The sequence below is a fragment of the Sminthopsis crassicaudata genome, chromosome 4, assembly GCF_048593235.1.
Source record: "Sminthopsis crassicaudata isolate SCR6 chromosome 4, ASM4859323v1, whole genome shotgun sequence".
Lineage (NCBI taxonomy): Eukaryota > Metazoa > Chordata > Mammalia > Dasyuromorphia > Dasyuridae > Sminthopsis > Sminthopsis crassicaudata.
In genome coordinates this window covers 5,087,623-5,113,386 of record NC_133620.1, presented here as the reverse complement: position 1 = coordinate 5,113,386, position 25,764 = coordinate 5,087,623, and the positions used below count along the sequence as shown (strand labels likewise).

The following is a 25,764-nucleotide window of genomic DNA, read 5'->3' as shown; positions in this document are numbered from 1 at the left end:
GAAATCGAGTTGATCTAGGAAGTGAGATCCCCGAGAAAGGGGCCTCCAGCTTGGCTTTGGCCCCTGGGCAAAAAGGAGACTCCTTCCTCCCAGGGCAGACCGTGATGCTAATGAGGAGGAAGTCTTTCCCCTTTCATCTGGAGGAAATCTTGAGTATTTCTACTCATTTCTCCCAGTGCTGCCTTTTGGATTCAAGCAGAATTAGTTCAATTCTTTTTTTCCCCACATGAAAACCCTCCAAATGCTATCAGACCCTCCCTAAATAGATTCTTCTCCAGGTTCAATACACTCAATTCTTGCAACAGTCCCCATGTGGCATGCTCTGGTTGTCTCATTCTGGGGCTCTCCGATTGATTAGTCTTCCCGGAAATGTGGCAGCTTCACCTAAGCAGAATATTCCAGATGGGGTCAGAATATGGCGGCGTGATCAGGAGTGCTGCCTTCCGACTGCAGGTGTTACAGCTCTCTTATGGCAGCCTCTGTGACTCCCGTGCACCCAGGAGCTCATTGAGCTGGCCGCTCTTCAGCTTCGTGCCCCAGGCATGATTGTCCAGACAAGGCCCTTCTTGAACCCACGGTTAGACTTGACATTTGTCCCATTTACTTTTTTCTTTTTAAGCTGCAGTCCAATTTTATTATTATTTTAATAGAATTTTTAAAAAGTTCTGGGCATCAAACTCTCTCCCTCCCTCCCCTTCATCCTCCCTTAGATGGCAAACAACCAGATGCAGCTTATGCTCGTGCAATTATGTAAAGCATTTCCACATGAGTCATGCTGTGCAAGAAGACTGAATACAAGAAAAAAGAAAGAAAGAAAGTGAAAACTAGTGTGTTCAGTCTGTATTCAAACAATGCAAGTTCTTTCCTGGAGACAAATAGTATCCTTCATCATTAGTTCTTTGGTTGTCTCGGACCATTGCGTTGCTGAAAAGCTAAGTCGTCTGTTGTTCTCCATCCAATAATATCAATATTGTCGTGTACAACATTCTCTTGGTTCCGTTCGCTTCAGTTTAGAGAAGTCTTTCCAGATCTTTCAGAGAGCATCCTGATGATTATATCTTATAGTTGTTATACTCACTCACACACCATTGCCCATTGATGGGAATCCCTTTGATTTCTAGAATGTTATGGAATGGTTATGGACACAGGTTCTTCCCTTTTTTGGGGGATCTCTTTGGGATGTGGCTCTAGCAGGGGTATTCCTGGATCAAAGAGCATGAACCGATTTACAGCCCTTTGGGCAAAGTTCCAAATTGCTCTCCAGAATGGTTGGATCAATTGACGACTCCACCAAATGGACGTTAATGTCCCAGTTTTCCCACATCTCCTCCGACATCTAATATTTCCCCTTTTTAGCATATTAGCCACTCTGATAGCTATAAGGGGATACCTCCGATTGTTTTAATTTGCACTTCTCCGATCAATAGTGATTTAGAGCAGTTTTTTCATCTGACAATAGATAACTTTGATTTCTTTGTCTGAAAACTGCCTGTTCATATCCTTCGGCCATTTATAAATTGGAGAATGATTCATGGTTTTTTATGAATTTGATTCCATTCTTTATATATTTGGGACTTTTAATATAGAAATACTTGTAACAAAAAGAGAAAAAACCCTCAATGTTCTGCTTTCCATATAATTTTGATTGTGTAAGTTTTGTTTGTGGGAAACCTTTTTAATTTTATATAATCCGAATGAGCTATTTTACAGTTTGTAATGACCTCTGTTTTTTTTTTTCCCTGAGGCTCGGGTTAGGTGACTTGCCCAGGGTCCCACAGATGGAAGTGTTCAGTGTCCGAGGCTGCGTTAAGTGACTCGCCCAGGGTCCCACAGATGGAAGTGTTAAGTGTCCAAGGCTGGGGTTAGGTGACTCGCCCAGGGTCCCACAGATGGAAGTGTTCAGTGTCTGAGGCTGCGTTAAGTGACTCGCCCAGGGTCCCACAGATGGAAGTGTTAAGTGTCCGAGGCCAGACGTGAACTCGGGTCCTCCTGACTTCAGGGCTGGGGCTCTACCCGCTGTGCCCCCTAACGGCCCCCTGCTCTCCATATTTTCTTTGGCCTTAAATTCTTCTCTTATCATAAACGTCACAGATAAACGGTTCCACGCTTTCCTAATTTGGTCTATGGCACGAGCTGTTGGTCTGCCCTTGTTGCTTTCCTTGCAGCTTTTGTCAATGATGAGTTTAGGTCTTTGGGTTTGTCACGGACCAGACTTCATGGGCCTTTACTGTAACGGAACTTGTCCCCAGTCGGTCTCACCGCCCCACCGCTCCGTGGCCTATTGTTCGTAACTTTGTCATTGGCATACGGCAGTCCGACTCGACAGTGGCCGCATCACTGGAGACTCCGACTCTCATGCTCATAGGTGATAAGCTCATCTGTGTTCGGGTCCAAAGCTTAGAGGAGCGCTCTGGCCACTTACAATCTCTTGCCTGGAGGCCTTCTTCCACCTCTCCCCCGTCCACTGATGGTGACCTTTTGGAAGCAGGCCTTCACCCAGCCCTGACTATATAGGAATATGTGTATACTAGCCCACATCTCTCCGTCTTTGCCATCGCAACGACGAGCAGGAGAGACTTTTGTTAAATCATTCCTAAACTTAATTCTAGGCACAATGAAGTAAAAACATGACAACAGTAGCTTCTTACAGTCGAGTGGGAGAACTCGGACATAAAGGAGAACATCCAAGAGCCATGCCAGGCAGGAGAAAGCTAATCAAAGAGAAGGCACCAGAGCGGTGGCAGCCAGGGAGGGACTCCTGTGGCTTTTGGGCTGCATCTTGAAGGAAGTCAGGTATTCTGAGAGGAGGGAGAGCACTCCAGGCATGGGGCACACTGTGGGCAATGGTGCAAAGAGGGGAGATGGACCACCCTGAATGAGGAAGAGCAAATGCCAGGATGCTAGACTGTGGAGTACCCCACAGCGCTCCCTGAGCCGGCCGGTCTAATAAGGAGCTCTCCATGCGTGTCCCTGTTTCTGTCTGTGGGTTTCTCTGTGTCTTTCTTCGGTGCTTTGCACAATTTCTGTCACCTATCAAGTCCCTGATAAATACGTATCAATTAACTAATCGATCCATTTATTATAGTCATTTGTGGCACTTTAGGCGAGAGACTTAAATAATGCCCCCACTAGAAAAAAAGATCAAAACACTTGAATAATTTTTTTAAAAGAAGAAATACAAAATTTCAACAATCCCCTGAAAAAATGTTCCAAATCTAACAGAGAACTACAAATTAAAACTAATTTGCACGTAGCAAGCTTGCAAAAGTGGGACAAAATGGGAGACTCCTTGTGGGTAGGGTTGTAGGAACATGCTGCTGCAAATTGGTTCAATAATTTTGGGAAACAGTTTGAAACTCTGCAAGAAAATTTGCTCAACTGTTCCTATCCTCTGACCCCGAGATTACATTGGCTATGCTCCAGGGAGGTTCCTGGCCGCCAGGAAAGATCCATGTCAACCAATATGTTCACAGCTGCATTTTCCAAGTAACAAAAAAGGGTGCCTGTCACAGGGGGATTCGTGGATAAATCTTGGTGGGAGGATGTAACGTGAGGGTAATGGGCAGGTATGGAGTGCAAGGTGAGTCCCCGAGGAGGTGGGGGTCACCCCAGAGTGCCAGATGTGCAGACTCAGAAAGACCCGAGTTCAATCCCTGGGCAAGGTATTTCCCCTCTGCCTGCCTCAGTTGTCTGCTCTGTAAAATAGGGCTCTTAATAGCCCTGACCTTGCAGGATTATCGTGGGGACCAAAGACAAATCTTCTGGGAGGTGATGTTTACATGCCAGCTGTTGGTAAGGAAGAAGCTTCTGCATTGATGAAATGACAAATCCCTTTGCATAATGGAGACAACTTAATGGAATATCAGGGAGCTATAAGGAATAAAGACCTTGAGAACTCCTGGGGAGAGCTGGGAAATGTGATGTGAGCAAGGAAAGCAATATCCAGAAGCACAATAGCGATCGCCATGGAAACAGCATCAACTTGGAAAGGCAACACTGGTCAGGTACAATGGGAAGTTAGCCCTTCTGGCACATTGAAAGGACGCCCCCCAAATGTACACAATAAGAACAAAGCCAGTTTCTTGGGGAATCCACTTTTTAGAGTTGTTTGAACAGTTGTGGTTATCCCTGAGAGTTTAAAAGGAGAAGGGGAAAGCTTCAGTTTATTGGTGGGATGCTCTTTGGAGAGTTATGGGAAAAGGTGGGCAAAGATGGGATAGGATGGAGCGACAGAGAGGAGCCGGGGTCCCCACAACACAGACAAAAGCTACGGATCCAGCTAAGGAGCAAAGCCAGCTCTGACCTTGGCATTGGCCACTAATCCTTGGCTGGCTGGTTTCTGTTTTGTCTTGAAAAATCAAGTCTGAAAGGCCGATTTCTTGGTGCCTGCTGGACACACAACACCTTCCTGCCTTGGAATGAGCTGAGATCTCCCACCCCACAAGCTCAAACCCTGCGACATTCTTGGCCCCGTTATTTGTCCTTGGCTTTCAGGATCTCCATGGCTCTGCCTGGCCCTGGATTTCTGTGTTCTGATCCTGCTTTGGGGCCTTCTCCCGACTGCAGCCTCATCTTGCCCCCGCTTTGATGACCTTTTCTCTGCAGCTTTGACCTTGGCCCCAAGCTCCGTCTCTACATCTTATGTCTGCTGTGTCTGCCACTGAAGGTCCAAGTCCCAGCAGCCTTGAATCTTGTTCCGTACATAGGGGCCAGAACGCGCTCCTCCTCCTCCCTTTCTGTCCCTCACAGAGGTTGTGGCCTTCTGCCCCTCAGACTGAAGAGGTTTGTTGACTGACTTTTATTTCCCAGCAGAGGAACCAACCAGTAGCCTAAACTCCTGAGTGAAATGTCGCCCCTCCTCCCTGTTCACCCCCTGCTAGAGATTTTAATCAGAGGGTGGACGGCCCAAAGCCACCTAACAGCGAAGAATCTGAGGATAGCTGAAAAGGCCAGGCCATCCTAAACTTTACATACACATACACACTTCTGTATATATATATATATGTGATATATGAGCCACACCCATATAAACGTGTGTGTGTGTGTGTGTGTACACACATAATTTTGAGAAGGGGGCCCATAAGCCTCACCCTTGTCCATGGAATTCATAACCCTAAAGAGATTAAAAACTTTTGCTTTAAGGAAATACGGAAAGGCAGAGCCCAATCCTCTTGTCCAGTCTATAGTGTCAGAGGACTGGCCTTGGAAATCAGAAAGAGCTGGTATCAAATCCCATTTTTGCCACAGACAGTTCTTAAAGGGATCTTGGGCAGGTCACGTTGCCTTTCAATGATCTGGGCATTTCTCCAAAGTGCAAAGTTGCCAAAGAGTAGCTGATCTGTATCTATGGGGGGAGTTTCCACACCGGGAGTTGTCTGAATCGATGACATCATAAATCCAAATTTTTAAAAAAGAGAAAAAAAATTAAGAAAATAAATAAAGGAAAAAGTTTACATAAAAGAAAAGCTCGTCACAGCTAAGTTTCAGTCAAACTTTTTTCCTGACTCTAACATATCACTCATCCTCCAGATATTTTACTTTCCAAGCAAACTGGTGGTCTTGGTCTCCCCATACTTAGTACGCCATGTACTGCCACCAGGCCTTTGCCCAGTGTCTTTCTCCATCTCCATCTCTTAGCCTCCTTGGCTCACTCAAAGACTGTATCCTTTGCGATGCCTCAGTCAGTCCCTTGCTGTATGATTCTAACTCCTGTACATGCTCCTGCATCTAGGAAGGGATACTTTTCTTAAATTGAAAGGGAATAGTAAGGAATATATCCTTTTCTCAGTAGTACATGGTAACCGTAACAATTGACCGAATATTAGGACATAAAAAGTTTCACAACCAAATTTAGAAAAGCAAAAATAATAAACATCTTTTTCAGATCAAAATGCAATACAAATCACATTCAATGATGGGCAATGGAGAGATTAAAATTAATTGGAAATTAAATAGTCAAATCCTAAAAAAGGGATCAAAGAATAAATCACAGAAATAATTGATAATGGGGCAGCTAGATGGCATAGCTCTGAAGTCAGGAGGACATGAGTTCAAATCTGATCTCAGACACTTTAGCACTTCCTAGCCTTGTGACCCTGGGCAAGTCACTTAGTCCCAATGGCTTCGAGAAAAAAATTGATGTTATTAAAGAAAATGACAACAATACCATAATTATGGTATATACCATATCAAACACATCAAAATTTATGGTATGCAGCCAAAGCAGTGTTAGGGGAAATTTCTTCTTCTAATTGTTTACACCAATAAAATAGAGAAAAAGAAGATCAATGATTTGGGCCTGCAACTAAAAGAAAAAACTAGAAAAAGAACAAATTTAAAATCCCCAATTAAACACCAAATTGGAAATCTTGAAACGCAAAGGAGAGATTAATAAAATTGAAAGCAAGAAAACAATTAAACTAATAAATAAAGTTAGAAGCTGGTTTAATGAAAAAAGAAAACAATAGAATAGAATAGAAAACCAAAGTACTAGGATCAAAAAATGAAAGGGGTGAATTCACTACCAATGAAAAAAAATTAAGACAATTGTTAGGAGCTATTTTCCCCAATTACATGCCAACGAGTTTGACAATCTAAAGGAAATGGATGAATATCTACAAAGATATAAATTATAACATAAATTAGAAGAGAAGAAAACACAAAATATTGAACTTCACAGACTTTAAGACCAAATAACATATAGAGAATTACAAAATAATTTTGATAAAAAGTTTTTGCATTAACAAAACGAATGCAATCAAAATTAGAAAGAAAGAAAAAAACTAAAAAAAATATTTTTGTGGCAACTATCTTTCATGAAGGCTTCATATATAGAGAGAACTGAGTCAAATTTATAAAAATTAAAGTCATTCCACAACTGATAAATGATAAAAGAATGTAAAAAGCAATTTTCAGACAAAGAAGTTAAAGCTATCTATAATGACATGAAAAAATGCTCTAAATCAGAGAAAAGCAAATTAAAATAATTTTGGGTTACAATGGTAGAGTTGTGTATGTTGGTAGAGTTTGAACTGATCCAGTCATTCTTTTTTTTTTTTTTTTAGATAAATTTCTTTTTTTTTTTTTTACTTACTTTTTTTTTAAATTTTAATTTTATTTTATAATTATAACATTTTTTGACAGTACATATGCATGGGTAATTTTTTACAACATTATCCCTTGCACTTACTTCTATTCAGATTTTTTTCCTTCCTCCCCCAACCCCCTTCCCCAGATGGCAAGCAGTCTTATACATGTTAAATATATTACAGTATATTCTAGATACAATATATATATGTAGAACCGAATTTCTTGTTGCACAGGAAGAATTGGATTCAGAAGGTAGAAATAACAGTTTACATTCATTTCCCAATGTTCCTTTTCTGGGTGTAGCCGATTCTGTCCATCATTAATCAATTGGAATTGGATTAGCTCTTCTCTATGTTGAAGAAATCCACTTCCATCAGCATACATCCTCGTACAGTATCATTGTTGAAGTGCATAATGATCTTCTGGTTCTGCTCATTTCACTCAGCATCAGTTGATGTAAGTCTCTCCAAGCCTCTCTGTATTTCTCCTGCTGGTCATTTCTTATAGAACAATAATATTCCATAACATTCATATACCATAGTTTACCCAACCATTCTCCAATTGATGGACATCCATTCATCTTCCAGCTTCTAGCCACTATGAAAAGGGCTGCCACAAACATTTTGGCACATACAGGTCCCTTTCCCTTCTCTAGTAGTTCCTTGGGGTATAAGCCCAGTAGTAGTATGGCTGGGTCAAAGGGTATGCACATTTTGATAACTTTTTGGGCATAATTCCAAATTTCTCTCCAGAATGGTTGGATTCTTTCACAACTCCACCAACAATGCATCAGTGTCCCAGTTTTCCCACAGCCCCTCCAACATTCATCGTTATTTGTTCCTGTCATCTTAGCCAATCTGACAGGTGTGTAGTGGTACCTCAGAGTTGTCTTAATTTGCATTTCTCTGATCAATAGTGATTTGGAACACTCTTTCATATGAGTGGAAATAGTTTTAATTTTATCATCTGAAAATTGTCTGTTCATATCCTTTGACCATTTATCCATTGGAGAATGGCTTGATTTCTTATAAATTAAAGTCAATTCTCTGTATATTTTGGAGATGAGGCCTTTATCAGAACCTTTAACTGTAAAATTTTTTTCCCATTTTGTTACTTCCCTTCTAATCTTGTTTGCATTAGTTTTGTTTGTGCAGAAACTTTTTAATTTGGTGTAATGATCCAGTCATTCTTGAGAACAATTTGGAAGTAAGCCTAAAGGGCCAAAAAACTCTGAATACTCTTTGATCCAGTTACATCACTGCGCTTTCTCTCTCTCTCTCTCTCCATATATATATATATATATATCCCAATTCATTCAAAAAAGGGAGGAAAGAACCTATTTCCATACAAAAATATTTGTAGCAGTTGTTTTTGTGATGGCTGAGAATTGGAAATCAAAGGGTATGTGGTGTGATTGCAGCATATGACATAAGAAATGACAAGCAGGATGATTTCAGAAAAAACTAAAAAGAATTACCTGAACAGATGTATAGTGAAGTAAACAGAAGCAGGAGAATGCTGTGTATAGTAACAGGGATATTGTTTGATGAAGAATTGTGATTTAGCTTTCTCAGCCCTACAATGATCAAAGACAATCCCAAAGTACTAATGGGTATTTTTTACCATCCTCCTCCAGAGAAAGAAGTGATACTGATTGGATAGACTCGGGAGCATGCGATCTTTACTTTCTTTTATTCTTTTTTCTTTTATTTGAGTCTTCTCAATGACTAATATGGAAACGTTTTATATCATTGCACATGTACAACCCATATCTGATTGCTTACTGTCTCGAGGAGGGGGAGGGAGGGAGGGAGAGGGGTAGAATTTGGAATTTAAAACTTTAACTAGAAGCGTTAAAAGTGTGGAAAAAAGGAACTCTTTCCTTCGTGTGATGGCCCTGGGACCAGCCCTGTGAACTCCCACCTGAAGAAGCTCGCGCCCCCAAGCACCGATGCTTAAATGTCAGGAGAGTTGCCCAGAGCACCAAGTCACTTGCCCAAGATCATGGAGGTGTTGGGGGAGGGCACCAAAGGCAGCTCTAGGCATTGCGCTGTGCTGGTGACTGTGCTGTGATAAATACTGAACAGCTGCTTATTCATTGGTTATATGTGAACACGTTGCCCTCCCTCCCTCCGGGGCTGGGACTCTGGGTGTGCAGCGCCCAGCCCAGCCCCTGCCCAGCACAAGTTTACTAGTGACCTGCCCGATGGATAGATTGAAAGAATGCAAACACGGCCGAGAGCATTAGCATTCAGTCCCAATCCTGCGCTTTCCTTTTATTCTGCACCGTGGATGGAAGCCAAGGAAGAAACACTTCCCTGTTGTCCTGGCAGCTTTATTAATGCTCTCTGGCTAATAATTCTAGCAGAATCAACTCTCTGATATTCATGGTACCTTTGAGATGTCCTTCACATTATGGATGAGATATTAATTTAGTTCCATGGTGGCGCTCACTCTGAACCATTACTCCACTAATTAATACTCCAGAAACGATGGGGAACAGAGAGTTGTAAACTTGTTAATGTACCTAGGATGACCGGAAATCAGATTATTAGGCAGAATTTTAATGTGCAGCCCATTATTATTGCAAACAATTTACAATGGAGATGGAGACTGGAGCTATCCCTCCATCGCTTCCTTCTGCAGGTGGCCAGAGTAGATTGTTCGCAGCCATTTATATTCCATCTGAAGACGACGGGCTTGATTTCCAGAAGAGATGGGCCTGAGTTAGGGGCCTCCCTGCTGCAGAGTAATATGTCTTGGTGCTGTCTCCAGTGCTACTTGCATCCCCTCATTTGTGGTTTTCGGTGCATGGGTACATGGCACTGGGGAGAAGCACGGGGGCTGCAGACGAGTCTAGAGACCAGGGAGGTCAGAGCACCTGACGTTGGTTACCTTGATGAGCTGGGAGAGTAATTCACTCCTCTGAGCCTCAGTGTCCCCCTTGGTAGAATGAAGAAAGGGACCACTGGTTTCTTAGGTGGGTACCAGAATGCCAACTATGGCACCTTGTATGTTCATTACAAGGATTCTTATAATAGCAAAGAAGTCAGCCAAGGCAGCGATCCTGTCCAAATGGGTGTGGGCCCCTCGGTTACCATGCAGAGAGGCTGCCTCCCGGTTGTCCTCTCCCAAACCCTTCCCAGCTCATCCAGGGAGCCCAGGACTAAACAAAGCCCCGTGGCAGAAGATGGCACAAGGCTACGTCCCCCTCACGCAGCCCAAGAGGGCACACAGGCTTCCGAGCTCATCTTGTAGCCCACTAGCCTTAGCTTCTTCCTCCCCCCTCCCCCTCCATGTCTAAGTCCTCCCTGTGATCCGAGTGTGTCTCCTTGGGACCACGAGAAGCTAGAATCTCTGCCCTCAGGGGAGACGGCAAGTCTCTACGAGCCAGGGAGAACACTGCCAGGCTCCAGTTAAAGCTTTTCTTTCCACTCCAGCGTCTGGGCAAATCCTGATGATTGTTATAATGATGCAATGCTGAAAGGTGGGCCAGAGCTTGAGTGTGATATCCTGGGACGCTCTCCACAACCCTGGAGGCAGAGGCTTTTATTATTCCCATTATTCCATTGGGAAAACTGAGGGAGGCAGAGGCCAAATGACTGGTCCAGGGACCCAGTTCGGGCGGGTCTTCTTCCTGCTTCAGTCCCCGTGCTCTATCCCCTGCACCCGTTAGTCGAGCACAGTGCCAGGCCCCAGTAGGTGCTTCCTAAAGTTTCTCGCCCGACCGGGTGCCCTCGCTGCCTCGGGACAGAAGCTCTCCACTCCAGATAATTCTCTGACCTCGGCTTAGACATGCAGAGAATCCTCTCTAACTGCCGGGGAACTGAAGCCAGAACCGAAGGGAAGTTAAGGCAGATCTTGCTTTTCTCCTCTTACCCGGCCTCGTTCCAGCACGTCCAGCACACTCGGATGCAGGACAAGTTCCTCACCCCCCACTCTGAGGTGAGTTCCCCGGCCCCTGCCGCCTCAGCAGGCCCTAAGGGGTGGGTGTGGGGCTGTCTCTTCAGAAAGGGGTCAGCCCTGGCCGGGTGGGGGGATGAGTCTCGTCCCTCCCGCAGAGGGATCGTGGCTCAGATACGACTTAGGGCCTGAGAGGGATGGACTGACCCAAGACGCTTTCTCGGACGCGTCACTGAAGGGTGCCGATCGCTTCGACCAAGGTCTCTGAGACCTCTGGGCTCTAGTGAAGAGCCCCCCAGCTGCTCGGGGCCTGAAAGGGTTAATGTGCCTCAGAACAAGGGGCCGTGAACGCTCCTGTTTCACTTGAAGAGGCTGGCCCAGTGTGGATAATTCTTTGGATTCAGATGACAGATTGGGGAATATGCAGGGGCGCCAGAGCAGCTCGATACCTAATAGACGGCCGCGCGGCATTGTTCTGTGTGGGCCTGCCGTTACACGGATGGGCGGCCAACAGCCCCACGGAGGCGGATTCTAATGGAGAAGTAACAGGGGACCAATTCGTGTCTTAACGGCATCTGGCCCCCCAGACCAAAGACTCCAAGTGTCATCAATGCCCTCCCTCCTCCCGGGAAGCTGACAGCATGGGACCCTTTCAGGGTCCCTAGGAGGAAGGTGGCTCCGGTCACTCGGTCATCTCCCGGCCAGCCTTCCTCACCTCTTCTGCCCGGGCCCTGGAGGGGCTGCCCAGGATGAGGGGAGCCATTCCCGAGACCCGCAGACTCCTGTTAGTGCGTTCTCTATGGGCACGTCTGACCTTTCCGTCAAGGTCACATACAAAGTGCCTCCCAGACAAAGCCCAGAAAAATCAGGCTTATTCGTATACGTAAGATCACAAAGGAAACTACGCTGAAATATGGTTTTCAAAATATTTTAAAGGAAGAGATTCATTCCCATTAAGAAGCCCCGATTGTGGTGACTGACAACAAATCAGGCAGTGGACTTTGGGAGGGGTCAAAGTTTGCCGGACTCACGCCCTTCAGATGAGGGGATGTATGGAGGAGCTGCTCTCAACTCCTTGTAACACAAAAAATAAAATAAGCCCAAATTGGGCGAGCGCGAGCGTTGAGCTCCAGCTTTGCAGTCACAAGAGAGATGGCATAGATGAGGGAGCCAGGCTCGGAGAAAGAGTTTAATTTTAGAAAACAGTCCCAACTGTCAGAAGAATCACCCTCTTTAGCTCATTAAAGAATCACCACTTTCCTTTCAAAGGAGAAGAAAACTAATATTTCTTAATGCTCGCTTCACATTAATATCATGCCAATTATTGCCTTCCTCTCTGCTGATAAATATTCAAGGGAGAAGTGAGACCCACAAGATGGATTAATTCTCTGGCAGTACAAACAAAAACTTTCAATATTTTATACCACATAATTAAATGCTGTTTGTTACCTTCAAAAGCAGACCTTGGGACACATTAATTAATTGCTTCAAAAAGACAGTTAGACATGCTTCAGGGCTGATGTTCAGAATCAGACGTTTCTGGATCAGATTTAGGATCATAGATTGAGAGCTGGGGGGGGGGGGCTTAGATGCCCTCTCTTCTGACCCCTTCACTTGACAGGTCTGACACGGTGAGGGAGACTTTCCGGAGGCCCCACGGCTAGCAGTGGCCAAGGTGGAGACCGGCCCTCGGACCCCGAATCCAGCCTGCTTTCCCTCATCCCCCTCTCCTTGAACCCACCCCATTCAGCACTGCCAATGAGGAAAGCTCCCAGAATAAATCCTACCTGCAGAAGTCGGGGGGCACCATGCCATAGACATTTATTCGGTCACAGAGCTCTAAGGCAATCGTCATTGTGAACCAGCCAGTGCTGAGCCAAGTGTTGGAGATCTTCCTGAAAGGAAACCACAAGTAAGCTTCCAGGTTGGCACACCCTTACGGAGATATATGGACGAGAGACAGCAAAAACTCCCTCACCGGCTCTTCGATCAAACAGAAGTCTCTTAACTGGACCTGCCACACGTTACATGCAATTCGACAAAGTGCTCGATGACATAAACATTTATTGGAAATCTAGAGGCTGCAGAGACTGTTTTTGGAAGCTGGTGTCTGGGACTCAGCGAAGTCAGTCTCTGAGCCAGACCCACCGAGAATGATGGAGCTGAAAATGACTTACAGGCTCCCGGAGCCTGGCTCCTCGTTTGTCAGGGAAGGAAACCGAGGTCAAACAATTTATAATTCATTTTATTAATATTTTTTAAGAGGTTCATTTCCTAAAAAACCAAACAAACAAACAGATGCTCTGCCAAGAAGAACTGATTTCAAATTCGGCTTTAGACAATTTCTAGCTTTGAGACCCTGGGAAAGTCATTGAAAGGAACCCAAGCTCAGTTTCTTCATCTGTAAAATAAAAATTATAGTGGCACTGACCTCCCAGGGTGGTTGTGAGGATCAAATGAATTCATGTTGGTGAAATTCTTTGCGAACATGAAGGTTAGGTACAAATGATACTTAGCACTATGACATTGATTACTTCTATTACTACACATTTTACAAATATTTTTACATTCACCTAGATGACTTTTGGATCCCAGGTTTAGAGCTGAAAGGAAACTTAGCAGTCATGATTAGATTCTCTCATTCTGCAAATGAGAAAGCTTATTCCGAGAGAGGGAAAATGATTTGTTTGAGGTAAAATGGATGGTAACTAACAAATATTTAATTTATATACATATATATATATATATATATATATATATATGAACATAAATAAATAAATATAAACATAAACATAAACATAAACATAAATATATATATATATTACCATCTCTGTATCCATGTCATATCCGCTGGAGAATGCAATCCCCATGAGGGCAGGGTTTTGGTCTTTGCCTCGTCAGCACTAAGGACAGCACATGGCACAGAGTGGGTGCTTTTTTTGAATTGAGTTGATCTGAATCTGCCCGGGGATTTTTGATCTCAGTCTTATGTTGGTCTCCTCTAATAGCTGATGCAAATCTTTAGATTTGTTGCAGCCAGAAAGGTCACTGTTAAGGCTCACTGTCTGACAACAAAGCTTCTAAAACTTAGCTCAGCTAGTTTGAGTGACATACAGAATCCACACCAGCCCTTACTCAATTCAGCTCACTTGAACAAACACTGATTAATTGCTTTCTGCTCTCAGCCTGCAGCCCTCCCAGCCTGGAAGGACCTAGCTGCCTCTTGGTCTCTGATGGGTCTGGACAGTGACTTCCTGGGATGTCGTAGTTGTGTGCTTTTTCGAGAATAGATTGGCTAGGTGGCCACTGAAGCCCTTTGCAACTCGGAAGTGCTAGATCTACACAAGTAAGCAGAAATCTCGGTGTATGGGAATATGCTGCCATAAGATCTTACTCCAAATGAGACGAACCACAATCTGTCCTTGGTGCTGACCTCTCCATTGTCCTTCCCACTTTGATGAAGCCTGTCCTTCCTCACTAGGCTGAGGAACAGACACGTGGGAAGAGAGCCTCTGTCCCCTCCGTGCCTCCAGAATGTTTACTCAGCTTGTCCTGAGTCATGTAGGGCTGCGTTCCGTTCTTGAAAAGACCAGAAAGTTTCCCCTCTATCTCAGGCCTCCAGACTCTTGGTCCCTTCTGAGGACAAGCCCTGGGAGACGACAGCTGGAAGGAGAACTCGACCGCAATGGAGCGCGCCCGCCAGCCTCCCTGTGATACGGCTGGGGGTCATTTCCATTCCTCGCTGGAGCCCTCTTTTATTTTCTTTTCATTTTGGAGTGGTCGTGCTATGGCTCATTAGCTAGTTTCAAACACCTTATCTCCAAGGTCAGACTGTCTGACTTTGCCCAGTCGCAGTGTCATGTGTGAGGCGAATAAGAGATTTCACAGGACAGTTTCTTTCTTTCTTTCTTTCTTTCTTTCTTTCTTTCTTTCTTTCTTTCTTTCTTTCTTTCTTTCTTTCTTTCTTTCTTTCTTTCTTTCTTTCTTTCTTTCTTTCTTTCTTTCTTTCTTTCTTTCTTTCTTTCTTTCTTTCTTTCTTTTTCTCTTTCTTCCTTCCTTCTCTTTCTTCCTTCCTTCTTCTCTTTCTTCCTTCCTTCTCTTTCTTTCTTCCTTCCTTCCTTCCTTCCTTCCTTCCTTCCTTCCTTCCTTCCTTCCTTCCTTCCTTCCTTCCTTCCTTCCTTCCTTCCTTCCTTCCTTCCTTCCTTCCTTCCTTCCTTCCTTCCTTCCTTCCTTCCTTCCTTCCTTCCTTCCTTCCTTCCTTCCTTCCTTCCTTCCTTCCTTCCTTCCTTTCTTTCTTTCTTTCTTTCTTTCTTTCTTTCTTTCTTTCTTTCTTTCTTTCTTTCTTTCTTTCTTTCTTTCTTTCTTTCTTTCTTTCTTTCTTTCTTCTTTCTTTTGAAAGGACCTCTTCTCCTTTACCTTTCACAGGGAGTGGAGTTAGTGGAGTGGGAGATGGGGAAGGGAGGAGAAGGAATGAGGCACAAAGAGACTGTTTTTGCTCCAACAGTCTAATGAGTCAGGGGACTACTGGTGTCCTGCAGTCAGGGACCTCTGATGCCCAATTCTAAAATAACCTGGCCTGAGTAATTGCTCCATTCCCCAAGGCAGGGAAAAGCAGGCCCTAGCACTCTTAAGTTGGCAGTCAGGCTCACATAGTCTGAGGGTGCCAGGGGACCCCATCGATCCAGCCGTTTCCTCCATCACCCTTCAGCCTTAATGCACAGGCTGATTGCTCCCATAGGCGGGATAACCTAAGTCTCAGAGCTAGATTTAAAACCATTAGACAGGATGGCCATGACATCAAAGCACAAATCAGTCAACGAGAGCTGATCTAATGTCTGGTACCATGTGCCTGGCACTGTGTTAGGTGAACTTTGCCAGCCACCAACAGGAGCCGCCTTCTTTCCCTGAAGTCAGGGCCACATTGCATGGATTTGGAACCAGACAGGAGTGTTCTGGCATATTTAACAACAATCTCTGCGTCTCCCCTTTCCCCAATCCAAGGGTGGATGCCACGCTTCCTTCATGATTTCTCTGCTTCCTTCATGATTTCTCTGCTTCCTTCATGATTTCTCCGCTTCCTTCATGATTTCTCTGCTTCCTTCATGATTTCTCTGCTTCCTTCATGATTTCTCCGCTTCCTTCATGATTTCTCCGCTTCCTTCATGATTTCTCCGCTTCCTTCATGATTTCTCTTCTTCCTTCGTGATTTCTCCGTCACTACCAAGACTAGATGTGCAGATTACAAGGTGTAAATACCCACACGAGATGGGAGAATCATCTTGGTTAGAGAGGATTCCAGTGCACACCCGCAGCTGGAGCATGTGGCTTCAGGTCCCAGGCCACACGACCCAGGGCACCTCACTTAGTTCTTCAACTGGGAAATGAAGGTGTGGGAGCATATGGTCTTTAAAGTTGATTTCTGCCGCAAAATGATGCTCCTGTGGTCTCTTCTTGGGGGATGGGTGGGAGATTGGGAGGAAAGGGAGATTACAGAGCACAGATGTAGAACTGCAGAGGACTTTAGAAATAATCAAGTTCCTCGGTTCATGGTTGTAGACTGAAATTAGGACTAGGAGCAGAGAGGTGGAGGGATTCATCTTCTGAGGTGGCTCTGGAAATCAGGGCCCCTGACGTCTGAGCCAGGCCTGTTTCCACGCTGGAAAGGTCCGAGGGTTGAGTAAAAAGTGGGGCAGGTTATTGGGAGGGGCTGTAAGAGGAAGAACGTGGACCTTCCCAAGGAGAGCTCGGCCGCTCAGCTGGGTGGACGAAGCTGGAGGGAAGTTCCGCCCTGGGATGCTGAAGGCAGACAGCTGTGGAGCTGGCGGGAAGGAGAGTCCTTAGTGCCTTGAAATGGACGGGGGAGGCTGGGTGCGACCGGGCCCTTTTGGTCACCTCCCTTTGCCAGGAGCTGGCTGCCCAAGCCGAAGCGAAGAAGGGAATTCGAGGGGGTTCGAAGTTCCTTGGTACAATTGGAAAGAACGCCCGCGGGGAGACTGAAAGCCGCCATTGGCCTTTACAAAGGCGAGCTCCCGATGACTCAGAATGGCTCCAGCATCCTTCTGGCCAGGATGCCATGGAAACCCCAGCACAAAAGCGACGCCCTTCTCAGAAGCTTTGAACCCTTCCCCAAGAAAGGAATCGCTCCTGTTTTTCTCCCACTTAATCATTTCTAATGAAAGAATATGAAGAGCTGTCATGTGCTTATTAGGGGAAATTATCAAATATTCTTTTATATGATGAAGTAACACACAGAGCTGATAATTCTATAGTGCGCACTAAATTACAGTTAAAGGGCTTTCTGCTCTGCCAGAATCTCATTTATAATCTCCACGGCAATGCTCTTCCTGCAGTTATTTCATTTATGTTCCTTTTATCTAATTATTGTAATATTGGTTCTCAATCGTATTTTCCTAATGTCCCCTTATTCAATTATAAAGTTATTTTCAAGTACAGTTACTTTCTAATATTAGGGAATACCGGGGTGCAGTCAGTACCTCTTGGACAGAGTTTGGGGGGATTTTATCCTTTGGCTTAACATGGCAAAAAACTTCTCTAAATCACAATCCGGTGATCAAACCATACTCTCCTTCCTTGTCTGAGCTGTCAGACTGAAACGCGCTTCCTTTCTCTCGAAGCCCTGAAGTTTGCATCCTTCCATTTTTATGTTATCAATGTGTTGTTGCTCTTCGTGAGTTCAATAGAACCAATGGTTAATAGATAACACGACCATTTATTACTCCTAGCTCCGAGCGACATGGGACCGAAGATTGGGGGGGGGGATCGCCCCCTGCCACCCCCAAGGAGCGGGTTGGAGCGGAAGGGGGACAGGGTCCCGCCAGTTAAGAGAGGGATCCCTGAGGATTTCAGTGAAGCTCAGCTTCAGACCCGGATTCAGAACAAGGAGCAGTTGCTTTAGGCAGCTGTGGAACGGCCTGTGGAACTAAGCATCCAAGGACGGGCCCAGACAGTCACGTGCCCCAAAGGGGACCAGGAGGCGTGGAAAAGGAAGTAGCTGCTGCTACGTTCCCATTTTAATAGAGAGGGAAACCAACGTCAGATATTTATCCTTTCTAAAGATGATTTTTATAGTCAGTTAATAAACAGTCACTGCCCTCCTGCCCTGGGGAAATCGGTCTGGTGGAGGGGTGAAGGGAGCACCTCTCCTCCCCGCTCCTGCACCCCCCTCTCCACCTCAAAGGCCCCAGCGTCCTAACCCTTCCACTGTCCCCCACCTCACCCCTTCAGTCCAGAAACCCAGCCTTCCCCTGGCCTTTGCCTTCCCGCCAGCTCTTGTCCTTGACCTCCCTGGTTCGGGATCCCTACTCTTTTTTTTAAAACCATACTTGTAGTTACTTCCCTGAGGCAGATCAATACCTGCCGTCTGTTTATAGGCTGGCAAGGGAGTTGTCTCAGCCAGAGCTACAGGATGATTTGTTCCTGTCCCCTAGGGGCAGCCAAGGGGTGCCAGACTGCCCAGAATGCTGGGCTGGGAGTCGGGAGTTTCATCTTCTGGAGTTCAAATCTGACCTCAGACATCCCTGGCTGTGTCAATTCACCCGATTTGCCTCAGTTTCCTCATCTGGAAAATGAATGGAGAAGGAAATGGCCAATCCCTTCAGGATCTTTGCCAAGAAAACCCCAAATGGGATCGCAGAGAGCTGGACCTAATTGAAATGGTCATAGCCCAGATGGGTTGGACCCAAGCCTTCTGTCTTCCTGACCCCAGTGCAGTTTGGTAGTTGCTCGGCTCCGCTCTTCTCCTTCCATGCATTTCTCTGCCCCATTCAGTCAGGACTTTGTTCTCATATTTCAGTGGAAACTTTTTTCCTAAAGTTGCCAACAGTGTCTAAAATGCTCCGTGGGATGGTGTTTCTCAGGCTTCCTCTCTCTTGGTTTGGACACTGTTGACCTCCTTCCTCCCCAGTGCATCCCCTGCTCCCTCAGCACAACCTTCTCCCAGCACACCCTGTTCCCCCAGCATACTCCTTCCCTCACACACCCCTCCTTCCCCAGAACACTTTCTCCTCCCCAGCTCACCCCTCTTGTCCTTCCCCCCAGTTTTCATGATGCTGTGTCCCACCAGTTCTCAGGGACCTGAACCTGTGCTTCCTTCACTGGATCATCCACGTCTCATCTTCTAACCACGGCGTCCCCAGACACTTCTTCCCGACCCTTCACGTCTTCTTTCTCCACATTCTCTGGCTGGTGGATCTCATCAGCTCTGCTGGCTGCCTCAGTGCACAGAGTCTGGGGGGGCTATTTTCTCCCTGACTCTGATAATAGTCTTTCTCAAGCTCCGCAGCCGGAACAACATCAACCTTCTCCTAGGCACGTCCCCCGGGACGCTGCATCGATCGCTCGGATACCCAGACCTCATCTCTCCCAGGCCCCAACGCCCGGCTCTTCCACACTTGCCTGCTCTGTTGAAAGCATCCCCTTCATTTGGGTCACCCAGGTGGGCATCCTTGGGGTGAGCTCCCGCTTCAATACCCTTATCTAATTAGTCCCCTCCCCATATCGAAGGAATGACAAGTCTTATTCCCTCTACCTCCCCTGCATCCCTCACATCTGCACTTCTCTCTCCATTTCCAATAAATGCCACCCGTGTAACGCAGACTCTCATCACCTCGGGAGTCACGTTCCTCCTAAGATTCCTCAGCGGTTCCCTATGACTTCTGGGATAAAATGTGATGCTACAGCTTGGCATTTAAAGGCAGGATCCCCGACTCCCTGTTACTCTTCTTCCCATCGTGAGCCGGCAGACACATCCATTGTTCCCATGCTCCTCCAGCCCCGGTTTTGCCCAGGGTGCCTCCCATGGGCTTCCTGGCTGGAGGCCCAATACAAGGGGCTCCATCCTGTGCACAAGAACTTTTGAGACTCCCCCCATTCATGCTGATGAAACCTCAAAATCATAAATTCTAATTTCAAATAAAAATAAGATATATTGGAACGTAAAGGTAACCTGTTTAACAAAATGCAATTATCAAAATATTTTTAAAAACCCCGAATGTACTGACCCTTTGGTTAAGAACTTCTAGTCATTAGCTCTCTTTCCACACTAAAATTATTTGTATTTAGCTACAATGTATGGTCCTTCAGCTCAAGGCCATTTTATTTGACTTTTTGCAAGGCAATTAGGGTTAAGTGGCTTACTCAGACTCAGCCTGGCTGAGCCTCAGCGTTCTCATCTGCAAACTGGGATCATTAGGCTTGTAGTCGTTACCTCTGAGATTTGTTGAGAAAAGGCAGACCAAGGAGCTGGCAGATGTCAAAATGTTTTGGAAATACCAGTCATTAATATTGCTGTAAATAAATTGTGCCTACGAAATATTCTGAGATTGGCTAGCTCATCCTAATTACTAAGGATTCTTTCTAAAATAGAAAGACAGATCTTTCTTTTCTACACGATGCGGAGCAGAGACCTCCCGCTGGACACTCGGATGTTCAAGAGGTCATCCATTCAGAGAGGAAAGGAGCATTTCATCCTCTGATGCTCCATTTTATAGAACCGTAACCGAGGCCTGGGAGGAGACAGGAAGTTAATGGCACAGCTGGAATTTGAACCGGGCCCTTGGATACCCTAGCCAGCATCAGTCTCTGGCTTCAGCATCTTTGAAATGCGTGTAGGGACTGGGGGTGGGGCAGGGAGTTGAGTGCAATGATCCCTAAGGTCACTTCCATCTCAAAATCTACCTTCTGGAGGATCTCAAAGGTCCCTCCGGGGCTCACTTTCTGTGGTTCCATGAAAGGTGACCCCGGGATCTTTCTCACCAAAACAGGCACGCTGGCTTTTCTGCTTAAAACGCAGTTCCCCTCGTGCAAATGGCCAGTTTCTTCCGGAGCTGGGAGGAACCCAAGCGGTCTCCTTGTCACAGAACCACAGAAGGCCAGGGTTGGCAGCAGTCCGCGGAGCTGGGGCGCGTGCGCGGGAGCTCCCTTACCTGTCTTTGCCAGTTTCCCGTTTGAAGAGCTCGTCAAAGTGGAGCATCTTGTGCCTGGTGATCATGAAGACCTTTAGCCTGGGGAGGACCTGGTTCATCAGCTGCAGGTTGTTGTAGACCAGCCCCTTGCCGTCCCTCCGCATGTAGTTGCTGGGCCCCCAGAAGATGAACACGGTCCCCTGGCTCATGTTTAAGAGTTCCTGCCTCTTGTGGAGAATCCTCTGGATGCTGGAGTGGGCGATGACGCGAAGGCTGGTCCTGTTGCCCACGTCCCGGCCGTAGCCGCGGGTGGGCGCGTCGTTCATGCGGATCACGCACTCGGTCTGGTCTATGCGCTCTCCCTGCCGGCTCCCCAGGAGGTGACCCGAGCTTGTCACCAGGGCGCAGTCTCCGCAGTGCATCTTCAGGGACTGTAAAGCACCAGAGAAACAAAGGCGGATCGTTAAGGGAGGGGGCAGGGGTTCCTCCCTAGCGAAGAGGGAAAGCAGGGATGCCGGCAGCGGGGGGACACCCGCAGGCGTCGTTCAGTGGTGGTCAATAAACACCGATCAGCTGGTGGGGTTGGGCTTGTAAATTTTAACAACCAGCTCACCCAGAAAAAAATATACACACCCACATACATACACACATACACACATATATACATATACATATATATATATATATACATATATATGTATATACACACACACACGCACACACACGCACACACACACACACACACACACACATATATATGTGTGTGTGTGTGTAGGACAGTTTTCATTTTAACATATTATTAAATTCTTCCTTATTTTCTTATACCTAGAGAATCAACCAAACGAACAAAGACTTGCTTTGTAGCTCTTTCCGGTTTCCAAGAACAAATGCTCACCGGGGAGATTTAGCCATTGTCTCTCCTGAGCCGTGGGATCTGGTTCCAGCATACTCTGTGTGCGAGGAACACAAGGCGTGTCGGGGTGGCTGGGGAGCTAGCCTCAAAGCCAGAAAAACCTGGATTCAAGTTTGGCTTCTTCCACGCACTGTGTCTGTGTGAGAGCCTGCAAGTCACTTAAAGCCTCAGGGAGCTACCAAAATGGCATCGATAGAGGCTTCCTTATGTGGGGGCTGCTTATGACAAGAACACCCCAAGGCCGGCCTCTCTCCTCTATTCCCCAGATTCAGATCTGGGTGGGAGCGTCAAGGCCATTTGGTCCAGTCCTTTCATTTACCAGTCGTCCACACTAAGGCCCAAGGAGCAAGGACTGGATGAGTGACCCGTGGGTTTGGGAGAGCAGCCCGTGACCTTCTGGCGGCCCAGATTAAGACACAGCTGAGCGCTGGTCAGTGGCCCAACGAGACCAATTTAGACCTGGCTGGCCAACCTCAGGGTCGTCCTCGGTGGTCCCACATGCACTTGGGGGAAACCCCCGGGGGTGCCCAGGGAGCTGGGCTTGGTCCGGGGCCATTTTGCATTTCTCTCCATGACTTGCACAGATAAAGCCGTGGATGGAATGCTTATCAAACTGGCAGATGGCCCCGAGCCGGGAAAAGCAGTGAACACACTGGATCTCCCAGCATCCCACACTCTCTTCTCCCCCTTCGTCTTCTTGACAATTACACATGGGCTACCATGACACCCCATTTGATTCCCCATTCTTTGACCTTTTCAACCATCCTTTCCCAGTCTCCTATTCCATGTTATCCCCCACATCCCCCCAAAGAGTGAGCGCCCTCCCAAGCTCCGCCTGTCCTGGGCATTCTTTGTACGGACTTATCTTTGTTCCTCTCCTGGCTTTGAATGCCGTTCAGTGAGGACTTGTGAGGTCCGGGCATCCAAGCCCAGGCATGTTGAGACTGGAAGTTGCAGGGAAGGTGCCCGTTTGCATAACTAGAGGGAGTTTCTCACCCAGGAATCTCAGGTTCCTATTTCTACTGCTGTGCCTGAACCAGGTAAAAAGACAAGCGCAAACCAATCCCTCCCTCAAGGGGCCTCTATTCTCCCGGGAAAACTCAGCACGTCCACAGCGAAAGCAAGATAAACGCGTGCAGGGAAACTTCAGGAGAACGAAGGGAATGCACTTACAACCGGGGAGTCGGGACGGCTTGCCAGAGGGAACACGGAAGTGTGCTCTTTTTATGCGAATTCTCACCCGACTTTCAAAACCCAAGAACTGAACTGCAGATTTTGACAAGATAGAGAATTTTCACACTTCAGGTTTCTGTCTATTCTAAGACTCGGTCATTTCACTCATTCAGCCTCTATTTCCTCATCTGTAAAATCGAGAGAGTTTTGAGTAATTTTGAGGATCAAATGAGAGCCCTGTGGAATGTGCTCAGCAGGCCTTTAAGTGTGTGTTTGTTATTGCTGGGCTGGCACGGGGCACAAGAAGCTGGCTCGGTCTGACCATACACAGTTGAATGAATAAATGAGTTAGGTCCTTTCCGGTCATCTCCCATTCTCTGGAACTCTGGAGCTTAAACTTCCGGCTAGAGGAGATGACTTCTCTGAACTCTCCCTGTCTTTTCCTACCTCTCGACCTTTGTCCTTGCTTTCCCCCATGGAATGGCCTGTTCCCACTGCTTTTCTGGTTAAAACCCTGTTCCCCTCCTTTAAGACTCAATTCCAGTGTCGTTTTCCTTGGTGAGCAGAGGTCGAAGGATCGCTCTCTTTTTAAATCTCTCATATCCTCCTTTTCCATATTCGAGGGCATTTGTAATAAGATGCCTTTTCTCCAAAGCAGATGAGGGCTGAGTTTGAATTCCAAGCACTCCATCTCACATCCCAGCCCGCTTTGGGTTTAAAGCTTCCCTGGGCCTTTGTTGCTCATCTATAAGATGAGAGGGTTGCTTAGTTGACCTCCAGGGTCCCTTCCAGTTCTAAATCTGCGATTCTTTGATTAAAAATAAATGGGGGATGATGTGTAAACTCTAACCCCTTGCACTGTCCTCTTTTGTAAGGGACAGCTGGTGTGTTTTCCTGAAATCACAGTGGCGTCTAAGGGTGCCATCTGGGTCAATCTATCCGGAGCCAGGGGCGGAGCCGCATTTGGGAATTCTGGCTCCCCTCACGAATCACAAGAAAACACGGAAACAGGCATTTTGGAACCCGGGGACCAAGGAGGACGCCGATGGCAGGGCTCGCTTCAAACCTCCTGGCGCACAAGCACGCCCGAGTATGTCAAATCAAGCATTTCCTCGTTCAGCTTCGGTGGGAAATATCGTTTACTTGCTGTTTGAAGATAATATGATTAGGGCCTGTGGCCAAGACCAACAAGCCCCAGACAGAATAGTGATGGGAAGCCATGAAAAAAGATGGGGCGGTTGGGTAGTTTCACAAAGCTCCGTCCCATTGCCCGGAGGCCACCAGCCTGGGATGTTGAGGGAATGGCGCTGGAACGGTAGAACCCTAGCCACAGAGGGGAGAGCAGAGCTCAGCAAGTCCACTTTTCCAATTGCTACAAGAACCGGAAGCCTAGAATCCCAGAACTGAGGGCCCTCGGAGACCAACGAGTCCCGCCGGACCTGGACAGGTGCAGTCGGCCACGTCCCGGACAAATGGCCACTGGGTCTCTGCTTGACTCAGTCCAGTCCATTCTGGAAAGTCTCTGAAGATCAGGCCATTTTTCCTCATGTTGGGTGAAAATGGGCTCCTCTCTCTCATCCCAGGGCCTATGGGGACAGACACCAGTTCTGATTCATCTTCCATAAAACGGCCATTTGAATAATTGAAGCCGGCCCTCCTGGCTCCCCGGGTCTCTGCTTTTCCAGGTTAAATGTCTTTAGTTCCCTTAATCCATCCTCATGCAGCCCATTTCCCCAGTCTCTCCTTCACCACCATCCTGGTTAATTTGGAAATTTGTCTTAAACTGAAAAGCAGAGGTTCTGCTGTGGTCTAGCAGGAATCTAGGACACTGCAAACATTGGGATCTGCATCCCCACGTGACGTCCCAAACCCGGGGCCTTGAACTGACCCAACGTTTCAAGTACGGTGGATGCGGAGTCAGGGGGTGGAGCTTCAAGTCCACGCTCTGTGTGAGCCTCTATGAGCCCCTGAACTGTGGCCTCGGGGCCCTAATCTGCAAAGGAACTACCTGCAGGGCTATTGTGAGGCTCAAACATATTGAACTCTGTGCCCATAATGGCAACCACCACGTTTGTCTACTGCTCTGGATTTGCAAATAGCTTTACACATGTTATCTCATAACACCATAGGAGGAAGGGGCTACTATTGGCATAATAGCCCATTTTGTAGATGTGGAAACTGAGGAGGAGTGAGGCTAAGGGATCTCTCCAGGGTTATACTGAATCCAGTTCCCCTGACTGGAGGTCAGGGATCTTTCAGCTACGTCTCTCCCATTCACGTCCACCTCCATACCCGCCTGTATCTCTGTCACTGAGATCCTCATCCACATCTCCCGCTCTTCGGAATCTCTGCCGTCTCTGCCTCTGGCTCTGTCCGAATCTACGATTCCTTTCGGCCTCTATTAGCTTTGGATTCTTTGACTGCAGACAGCCGCACGACACCTTGGGGTGGGGGGCTACTTTCCTTTCTTAAGGACCATCCACAGGCTCAAGTCACTCTGCCTCTGACTGGCTGGGCATCAGCAGGGCTCAGTCCAAGCCCCCGGATTGTTTGGGCTCTGAGGGGCTCAAGTTCAGTGCAAACAGCAATGATTTCTGAGGGTCTTCCCTCTGCCTCCTTCCTCACCAGTCACTTGCTGGATGGCTGTTGCCTCGGGCACACTGAGATCTGGGAAAGGCCTTAGCTTAAAAAGGCCCCGGGCTCCCCCTGCATCCAAGGCCGCTTCGGGTCATCCTTGCCTACAGCTTGTCCCGAACCCAGGCG

At 46.8% G+C, this 25,764-nt stretch overlaps 1 protein-coding gene across 1 annotated transcript in view; it reads right to left on the bottom strand.

The window, feature by feature from the left end:
• Positions 1-25,764, bottom strand: part of ST6GALNAC5 (ST6 N-acetylgalactosaminide alpha-2,6-sialyltransferase 5) — a 153,782-nt gene that overhangs the window by 9,261 nt on the left and 118,757 nt on the right. Inside the window, exons 3-4 of the mRNA XM_074265595.1 lie at positions 20,937-21,346; positions 12,780-12,887 (exon numbers count right to left, since the gene is read on the bottom strand). Of these exons, the coding sequence (XP_074121696.1) occupies positions 12,780-12,887; positions 20,937-21,346 (518 nt within the window). The remainder of the gene's footprint in view (positions 1-12,779; positions 12,888-20,936; positions 21,347-25,764) is intronic.